This window comes from Lepisosteus platostomus, chromosome 6, assembly GCF_059453375.1.
Source record: "Lepisosteus platostomus isolate fLepPlt1 chromosome 6, fLepPlt1.hap1, whole genome shotgun sequence".
Taxonomy (NCBI): Eukaryota; Metazoa; Chordata; class Actinopteri; order Semionotiformes; family Lepisosteidae; genus Lepisosteus; species Lepisosteus platostomus.
Window position 1 is genome coordinate 13,926,097 of NC_142616.1, and position 11,121 is coordinate 13,937,217.

Here is an 11,121-nt window from a genome sequence, read left to right on the forward strand (position 1 = left end):
CCAACACAGGCCCACAGGTCAGTGTCCCAGCATACACAGACTGAGAGTACTCCAGCACGGCGCGTCCATACTCCTGCGATCACACGGCTGCAGCTCAGACTGCTCTTCAGTTGTTTTTTATTAGTGCTTTTAGACATCCAGACCCCCCAACACAGAGAGGTCTGCCTGTCATATAACAGCAGTGAGGAGTGATACAAGTATAGTTGATATAAAGGATACAGTCCAGTACAGTAGAACAGTCTGTTACAATAGGGGCTACAGTCCAGTACAGGAGAACAGACCAGTTACAATAGGAGCTACAGTCCAGTACAGGAGAACAGTCTGTTACAATAGGAGCTACAGTCCCAGTACAGTAGAACAGTCCTGTTACAATAGGAGCTACAGTCCAGTACAGGAGAACAGTCCTGTTACAATAGGAGCTACAGTCCCAGTACAGTAGAACAGTCCTGTTACAATAGGAGCTACAGTCCAGTACAGGAGAACAGTCCTGTTACAATAGGAGCTACAGTCCAGTGCAGTAGAACAGTCCTGTTACAGTAGGAGCTACAGTCCAGTACAGGAGAACAGTCCTGTCCCAGGAGACGTGGCGCAGGGAGTGTCACAGCAGCTTCTCCAGGCTCAGGACAGTGACACGGCTCAGTCTGGCCGCCCACTGGGGGAGGGTGGGGGTGAGCTGAGTGCGGACGTGCGTGAAGCCCAGCGCGCGGTACAGGCGGCAGGCGTCCGTCTGGATGCTGGAGGTCTCCAGGGCGACGCGCGAGAACCCCCGGGCCCGGCAGAACTCCAGGGCGACCTGGGTCAGGCGGGACCCCAGGCCTCGGTGGCGGAACGCGGGAGACACGTTCAGCCGGAACACCTCCCCGCACTCTCCCCGCCTCGCCACGGCAACCGTCCCGGCGACCACCCTGGACCCCCCCGCCTCTTCGGCCTCCGCCACCCAGAAGCAGCGGTCGGGGCGGGACAGGAAGTGGGCCGGGATGTCGCTCATGTCCGTGCGCAGCTTCGCCCGGACGTAGCCGTGGAACGTCTCGTGGCACACGAGGAGCAGCAGGCCGGCCCACGCCGCCACGGCCGCCGCGGCCGGCCACAGGCTGCCCCGGGACACCACCACAGCCGCCACGGCCAGGCCCAGGGCCCAGCCCACGTTGTCAGGGTGGAACAGCGCCTGCCGGAACGCTGGGAGGACGTGCTCGGTGATCCCGGAGCGGAATAGAGTGACAACAGCATCGTGGTCTGAAGGCTGGTACTTCCTGATCACAAACTGCACTGAGAGAGAGAGGGGTCAATACAGACACACTGACTGGACACTCCAGTACATTAACACTGCACTGAGAGAGAGGGGTTCATACAGACACACTGACTGACTGGACACTCCAGTACATTAACACTGCACTGAGAGAGAGGGGTTCATACAGACACACTGACTGACTGGACACTCCAGTACATTAACACTGCACTGAGAGAGAGGGGTTCATACAGACACACTGACTGGACACTCCAGTACATTAACACTGCACTGAGAGAGAGGGGTTCATACAGACACACTGACTGACTGGACACTCCAGTACATTAACACTGCACTGAGAGAGAGGGGCTCATACAGACACACTGACTGACTGGACACTCCAGTACATTAACACTGCACTGAGAGAGAGGGGTTCATACAGACACACTGACTGGACACTCCAGTACATTAACACTGCACTGAGAGAGAGGGGTTCATACAGACACACTGACTGGACACTCCAGTACATTAACACTGCACTGAGAGAGAGGGGTTCATACAGACACACTGACTGACTGGACACTCCAGTACATTAACACTGCACTGAGAGAGAGGGGTTCATACAGACACACTGACTGGACACTCCAGTACATTAACACTGCACTGAGAGAGAGGGGTTCATACAGACACACTGACTGGACACTCCAGTACATTAACACTGCACTGAGAGAGAGGGGTTCATACAGACACACTGACTGACTGGACACTCCAGTACATTAACACTGCACTGAGAGAGAGGGGCTCATACAGACACACTGACTGGACACTCCAGTACATTAACACTGCACTGAGAGAGAGGGGCTCATACAGACACACTGACTGACTGGACACTCCAGTACATTAACACTGCACTGAGAGAGAGGGGTTCATACAGACACACTGACTGACTGGACACTCCAGTACATTAACACTGCACTGAGAGAGAGGGGTTCATACAGACACACTGACTGACTGGACACTCCAGTACATTAACACTGCACTGAGAGAGAGGGGTTCATACAGACACACTGACTGGACACTCCAGTACATTAACACTGCACTGAGAGAGAGGGGTTCATACAGACACACTGACTGACTGGACACTCCAGTACATTAACACTGCACTGAGAGAGAGGGGTTCATACAGACACACTGACTGGACACTCCAGTACATTAACACTGCACTGAGAGAGAGGGGTTCATACAGACACACTGACTGACTGGACACTCCAGTACATTAACACTGCACTGAGAGAGAGGGGCTCATACAGACACACTGACTGACTGGACACTCCAGTACATTAACACTGCACTGAGAGAGAGGGGTTCATACAGACACACTGACTGACTGGACACTCCAGTACATTAACACTGCACTGAGAGAGAGGGGTTCATACAGACACACTGACTGGACACTCCAGTACATTAACACTGCACTGAGAGAGAGGGGTTCATACAGACACACTGACTGGACACTCCAGTACATTAACACTGCACTGAGAGAGAGGGGTTCATACAGACACACTGACTGACTGGACACTCCAGTACATTAACACTGCACTGAGAGAGAGGGGCTCATACAGACACACTGACTGACTGGACACTCCAGTACATTAACACTGCACTGAGAGAGAGGGGTTCATACAGACACACTGACTGGACACTCCAGTACATTAACACTGCACTGAGAGAGAGGGGCTCATACAGACACACTGACTGACTGGACACTCCAGTACATTAACACTGCACTGAGAGAGAGGGGTTCATAAAGACACACTGACTGACTGGACACTCCAGTACATTAACACTGCACTGAGAGAGAGGGGTTCATACAGACACACTGACTGGACACTCCAGTACATTAACACTGCACTGAGAGAGAGGGGTTCATACAGACACACTGACTGACTGGACACTCCAGTACATTAACACTGCACTGAGAGAGAGGGGTTCATACAGACACACTGACTGACTGGACACTCCAGTACATTAACACTGCACTGAGAGAGAGGGGTTCATACAGACACACTGACTGACTGGACACTCCAGTACATTAACACTGCACTGAGAGAGAGGGGTTCATACAGACACACTGACTGGACACTCCAGTACATTAACACTGCACTGAGAGAGGGGTTCATACAGACACACTGATTGGATATTACAGTAAATTAGTGATGCGCTGAGAGATGCACAAGCAAAGAGATGTTAAAATCACTTACTGTTTTTGTGTTGTCTCTGAGTTCTGCTCTGTTTCTCTTCTTTCATGTTTCTCTCTGTCTCCTCTCGAATGTGACTTCTGCTCCCTGCCCTCCTGCACTTTGACCACTGCAATCACTCTGCACTCGTGACACACACCTGCGACTTCACACACACCCACAGCCTCACACGCGACACTCATACTCACAATCTCACTCGTGACACACACCTGCAACTTCACACACACCCACAGCCTCACACGCGACACTCATACTCACAATCTCACTCGTGACACACACCTGCGACTTCACACACACCCACAGCCTCACACGCGACACTCATACTCACAATCTCACTCGTGACACACACCTGCGACTTCACACACACCCACAGCCTCACACGCGACACTCATACTCACAATCTCACTCGTGACACACACCTGCGACTTCACACACACCCACAGCCTCACACGCGACACTCATACTCACAATCTCACTCGTGACACACACCTGCAACTTCACACACACCCCCAACCTCACACGCGACACTCATACTCACAATCTCACTCGTGACACACACCTGCAACTTCACACACACCCACAGCCTCACACGCGACACTCATACTCACAATCTCACTCGTGACACACACCTGCAACTTCACACACACCCACAGCCTAACACGCGACACTCATACTCACAATCTCACTCGTGACACACACCTGCAACTTCACACACACCCCCAACCTCACACGCGACACTCATACTCACAATCTCACTCGTGACACACACCTGCAACTTCACACACACCCCCAACCTCACACGCGACACTCATACTCACAATCTCACTTGTGACACACCTGCAACTTCACACACACCCACAGCCTCACACGCGACACTCATACTCACAATCTCACTCGTGACACACACCTGCAACTTCACACACACCCACAGCCTCACACGCGACACTCATACTCACAATCTCACTCGTGACACACACCTGCAACTTCACACACACCCACAGCCTAACACGCGACACTCATACTCACAATCTCACTCGTGACACACACCTGCAACTTCACACACACCCACAGCCTCACACGCGACACTCATACTCACAATCTCACTCGTGACACACACCTGCAACTTCACACACACCCCCAACCTCACACGCGACACTCATACTCACAATCTCACTCGTGACACACACCTGCAACTTCACACACACCCACAGCCTCACACGCGACACTCATACTCACAATCTCACTCGTGACACACACCTGCAACTTCACACACACCCCCAACCTCACACGCGACACTCATACTCACAATCTCACTTGTGACACACCTGCAACTTCACACACACCCACAGCCTCACACGCGACACTCATACTCACAATCTCACTCGTGACACACACCTGCAACTTCACACACACCCACAGCCTAACACGCGACACTCATACTCACAATCTCACTCGTGACACACACCTGCAACTTCACACACACCCCCAACCTCACACGCGACACTCATACTCACAATCTCACTCGTGACACACACCTGCAACTTCACACACACCCCCAACCTCACACGCGACACTCATACTCACAATCTCACTTGTGACACACCTGCAACTTCACACACACCCACAGCCTCACACGCGACACTCATACTCACAATCTCACTCGTGACACACACCTGCAACTTCACACACACCCACAGCCTCACACGCGACACTCATACTCACAATCTCACTCGTGACACACACCTGCAACTTCACACACACCCACAACCTCACATGCGACACTCATACTCACAATCTCACTCGTGACACACACCTGCGACTTCACACACACCCCCAACCTCACACGCGACACTCATACTCACAATCTCACTCGTGACACACACCTGCGACTTCACACACACCCACAGCCTCACACGCGACACTCATACTCACAATCTCACTCGTGACACACACCTGCAACTTCACACACACCCACAGCCTAACACGCGACACTCATACTCACAATCTCACTCGTGACACACACCTGCAACTTCACACACACCCCCAACCTCACACGCGACACTCATACTCACAATCTCACTCGTGACACACACCTGCAACTTCACACACACCCCCAACCTCACACGCGACACTCATACTCACAATCTCACTTGTGACACACCTGCAACTTCACACACACCCACAACCTCACATGCGACACTCATACTCACAATCTTACTCGTGACACACACCTGCAACTTCACACACACCCACAGCCTCACACGCGACACTCATACTCACAATCTCACTCGTGACACACACCTGCAACTTCACACACACCCACAGCCTCACACGCGACACTCATACTCACAATCTCACTCGTGACACACACCTGCAACTTCACACACACCCACAGCCTCACACGCGACACTCATACTCACAATCTCACTCGTGACACACACCTGCAACTTCACACACACCCACAGCCTCACACGCGACACTCATACTCACAATCTCACTCGTGACACACACCTGCGACTTCACACACACCCACAGCCTCACACGCGACACTCATACTCACAATCTCACTCGTGACACACACCTGCGACTTCACACACACCCACAGCCTCACACGCGACACTCATACTCACAATCTCACTCGTGACACACACCTGCAACTTCACACACACCCCCAACCTCACACGCGACACTCATACTCACAATCTCACTCGTGACACACACCTGCAACTTCACACACACCCACAGCCTCACACGCGACACTCATACTCACAATCTCACTCTTGACACACACCTGCAACTTCACACACACCCACAGCCTCACACGCGACACTCATACTCACAATCTCACTCGTGACACACACCTGCAACTTCACACACACCCCCAACCTCACACGCGACACTCATACTCACAATCTCACACGTGACACACACAATCACAACCTCACACATGACACACACACCTATAACCTCAAATTTACAGCCAAACAACACACACTCACAACTTCACGCACACTCATAACCTCACACATGACGCACACACTCACAACCTCACCCACGACATACACAGACCCATAACCTCAAAGTCACACCCATACAACACACACACTCACAACCTCACACCCCCCCACAGCTGTGTGTGTCCGGGTGCGAGTGTCCTCCTGCGTGTGAACTGAACTCCCGTTACTGCGGCTGCCCGCTGTTACCAGTGGGAGTGGACATACCAGTTTTTACAGAGAGAAACGTGACCCGGGACAGTGGGCTGCGGTGCAAACGCCAGTAAGATGAGAGAGCACCTCAGGTGTCTTGTCTTGTGTTTCCACCGACATACCAGGTTTGAACCAAAACGGAGTGACTCAAAGGACCGGGGTGTACACATCCCCCCCAAAAAAACCAGGAGAGAAAACAGCACGTGCGCGTGTGCCATGTGCCAGTATCTCGCATCTCCAGAGCACCTGCAGACAGAAAGCGAGTTAGTTAGAAGCGTAACGACTAGAAAGCCCTGTGACGGCAGATACGGCTGCGTATCTAAGACACGCCCCTTTGTCCCCGGGGCTGGCATGCCCCGCCCCCGTGTGCTCTCACCATCCAGTCAGATCGTGCCAACCGGCGTTAACCCCCGCCTCCTCGGCACACGGCCCCTCCCCCTCCACTTCTCCATTTGTTTTTCAATTCAATTCAAACTACTTCAATCGTGCCCGGTGGCGGGGGGTGGATGACTTACACAGCAAGCAGTGCAACATGCTGTACTGTACAACACATTATAAATACAGCTGCTGAGGAACACAGTATCACAACACTTTGAAGAAAAAGAATACGTGAAAAAGACATGATACGTAAAAACACATAGTAGAAAAAATACACAGAGAGAGAAAAATAACACAAACAGCAAACAGACCATAAAATGATCAAGAAGGTAGCTGTGTGCATGGTGAGGACTCTGTCCTATACTACAAGTGAAATAATAATCAGATCATTTGATATTTAAGAAAGTATAAAAGTATGTGTACATTTGGTTGGGGGGCGCTCACCCTGCGGTCTGTGTGGGTCCTAATGCCCCAGGACAGTGACGGGGACACTAGACTGTAAACAGGCACCGTCCTTTGGATGAGACACAAAACGGAGGTCTTGACTGTCTGTGGTCATTAAAAACCCCAGGGTGTTTCTCGGAGAGAGTAGGGGTGTTACCCCAGCACGCTGCCCAAATTTCCCCCTGGCCTTTACCAGTCATGGCCTCCTGATAACCCCCCTCTCTGAACTGGCTTCATCACTCTGCTCTCCTCCCCACTGAGAGCTGGTGTGTGTGAGCAGACTGGAGCATCATCCAGGTGGGGCTGCACACTGGTGCTGGTGGTGGAGGGGATCCCCATTACCTGTGAAGAGCTTTGAGGGGAGTGTCCAGAAAAGCGCTATAGATTATTTAGGATTAAGGATTATGAAGAGTAAGGATTATTGAAACTTCTTTACTTACACCTGTTGATCGGTTGAGAGCCGGCTGGCCTCTGGAAACCAAGCTGAAGGTCCCGTTGCTCGTCCTGCCCTGCGGACAGAGGAAAGCTCTTCCCGAAGCCCGTTGCCCGGGAGCCTGCAGAGGGCTGTGGGATCGAGGTGGGTGCTCAGTGGTGGCGTCCTGCTGGGCTCCCAGCTGCCACAGGGGTCTGAAAGGCCCTCCAGGGCCTCGACAGCTGAGGGCCACAGTGTTCTAAGGCCGAGTTGGTCAATGGTGGCCGAGTGATGTGAACCAGCAGACGTTCGATCTGATGTGATCTGATGTGATCTAAAATACTTTGGGATAAAAGTGCTACAGAATGGTGAGAGAAGTCTTTTGCGGGCTCCGAAGGAGTTCGGTGTCTCAGACCACACCAGCGCTGTATGCGATTACTCCACAAGAAACTTGAGTTCATCGTCCGACGCAGTGGACTACACCACCAGACCCCCCACCATGGATCGCTGTGGGAATGATGTTTTTCAAATCAACAGTCATTTCTTTTGTTTCTGACACCTTTATAAAATAAGATACGATCACTTTATTGGCCCTATACAATCTCTTGCATTAGGAATTTGTCTTTCCCAGACCCCAGCTTGTTCTCCATGAGACACACAGACAGGGAGAGAAGCTGGGGGGTCAGAGCGCAGGGTCAGCCATTTGTACAGCACCCTTAGAGGGGCTGGGGTGAAGGGCCTCGCTCAGGGGCCCAACAGAGTAGGATTCCTCTGCCAGCCGTGGGATTCGAACCGGCAGCCTTCCAGTCACAGGCGCAGATCCTGAGCCACAGAGCCACCACACCACACTTCATCTCCTGGTAAGAAGTATCAGACCAGTTGCCGAATTCGTCCGGACTGGGTCTGTGTGCTCATCCAGGCTCTGAGAGGAGGGACACTAGTACACTCTCACCAGCAGGCCTGGTGATGTAATGATTTTCAGAGTTGCTTCGATGGCTACCGCCATCGGTATATAAGAGGAAGAGATGGGGGAAATAGCACCGCCTGGTGGTGATCCAGCAGAACTACAAATGGAGTCAGAGGCCAAACCATTAACAGATACATTTTGTGTTTTATTGGCCAGAAAACTAACGATGCACATGATCAGCTGATGATCCCATTTGAAACCTGTGATTAGGTTTTCAACCAAAATGTGTGGCTGCATTGTGTGAAAGGCTGATGAGGACACAGCAAACACAAGTCTGGCAGCTGATTTATTCTAAGTGCTTATACAGAATCAATCAAAGGTTCAATCAATCAGTCAGAGTTTATTTATCAAACGCACAACAATACCACGTGCAGCAGTAGTTGCTGGCAGTGAAATGTCTGTTCTACAAGCTCACGGGGGGGGGAATCACAAAATTAAAGTTGCAAAATGAGGTGACATAATGATCGATAATAGTGCACTAGAAATTGAATGAGATAAAGTCAGACAGAGCTCAGTATAGATATAAATGGAGCTGCTCTGTGTCCAGGGTGTGTGCAGTACAGTGTGTCCCAGTAGTGCAGTTATGCTGAATACAGTGAAACTGTGTGTCCCTGTAGCCAGTACAGGTGATTTGCTGAAGGAGCTGCAGCTTGGCTGTTCAGCAGTCTTATTGCCTGGAGGTAGAAGCTGTTCCCTGATCTGTCGGACTTTGACCGAATGCGTAAGAGAAAACAGTTTGTGACTGGGATGACTGGGGTCCTCGAGAATGGACCTGGACTTCTAAAAGAAAAATCTTAGCATCATGGGCTCCCCTTCCAGGACGGCAGGCCAACTGGAGGGGGTCGGGACCTGACTGTACTGCGGTATACCATGGTATGGGACTGGCCTGCTTCTTCAAGAGTCCTGCTCGCTCATGGAGCCAGAGCTGTTGGCCTCAAGTCAAGTCTAGTCCTCTTAGGAACGGGTACGGGTGTCTAGAGCTTCCGAACAGCCCACTGCCCACCAGACAGCACCAGTGTCTACAGCAGGGGCCCCCAGTCCTGGATTAATAATAATAATAATAATAATAATAATAAAATAATTCCTTACACTTATATGGGACAATGTGCAGCTGGATGATGAGACAGCAGCTAGACCAGTGTCTACAGCAGGGGCTCCCAGTCAATTATTATTATTATCATCAACAATAATAATAATCTGTTATTGCTGTAGACTAGTGTCTACAGCAGGGCTCCAAGTCCTGGTATAACAACAACAATAATAATAATAATAATAATAATAATAATAATAATAATAATATAATAATGTCTACTGCAGGGGCTCCCACACACCTGACCTGGACTGGGGTCCTGTCCAGGGTGCGTGAGAGTGTGTGTCTGTGTGTGTCCTGGGATGGACTGGCGTCCTGTCCAGGGTGCGTGAGAGTGTGTGTCTGTGTGTGTCCTGTGATGGACTGATGTCCTGTCCAGGGTGTGTGAGAGCGTGTGTCTGTGTGTGTCCTGTGATGGACTGGTGTCCTGCCAAGGGTGTGTGAGAGTGTGTCTGTGTGTGTCCTGTGATGGACTGGTGTCCTGCCCAGGGTGTGTGAGAGTGTGTGTGAGTGTGTGTCCTGTGATGGACTGGCGTCCTGTCCAGGGTGTGTGAGAGTGTGCGTCTGTGTGTGTCCTGTGATGGACTGGCGTCCTGTCCAGGGTGTGTGAGAGTGTGTGTCTGTGTGTGTCCTGTGATGGACTGGTGTCCTGCCCAGGGTGTGTGAGAGTGTGTGTCTGTGTGTGTCCTGTGATGGACTGGTGTCCTGCCCAGGGTGTGTTCTTCCTTGTGGCCCTTGCCTGCTGCAGCTCTCCCACACGACCCTGTACCTGATAAAGTTGGATGGAACACAAGACAGGTCTCAAACGAGACGAGGCCACTCGGTTCATCCAACCTGTTTGGTAATTAGTTTTGTAATTAGTGGCTCATTAACCCCAAGAGCTCATCCAGCTGTTTCTTGAGAGCAGCCAGGGTATCGGTTTCAGGAACATGGCTGGGCAGCTTGTTACACACTCCCACCACTCTTTGTGTAAAGAAGGGAAAACTCATAGGCTTCTCTATTTGTCAGTGTACGAAACTGTCAAACCCCAGAATGTATCAGGTTGCAATATCTATTGCACATTGTCTGATGAATTTAAATTAATTGCACTTATGTATCACATTTCAGTTAACTCTTGAATTTGTAACCAGAAAAGAGGAAA

The 11,121-nt window shown here is 51.2% G+C and overlaps 1 protein-coding gene across 1 annotated transcript; it reads right to left on the minus strand.

The window, feature by feature from the left end:
* Window positions 1-100: 100 nt before the first annotated feature.
* LOC148660470 (N-acetyltransferase 8B-like) lies at window positions 101-3,733 on the minus strand. Its single transcript, XM_088637991.1, has 2 exons — window positions 3,487-3,733; window positions 101-1,266 (listed from the first exon to the last, which is right to left on the minus strand). The coding sequence occupies exons 1-2, from the start codon at window positions 3,530-3,532 to the stop codon at window positions 599-601; spliced, it is 714 nt and encodes a 237-aa protein (XP_088494117.1). The 5' UTR covers window positions 3,533-3,733; the 3' UTR covers window positions 101-598.
* Between the last annotated feature and the right edge of the window lie 7,388 nt (window positions 3,734-11,121).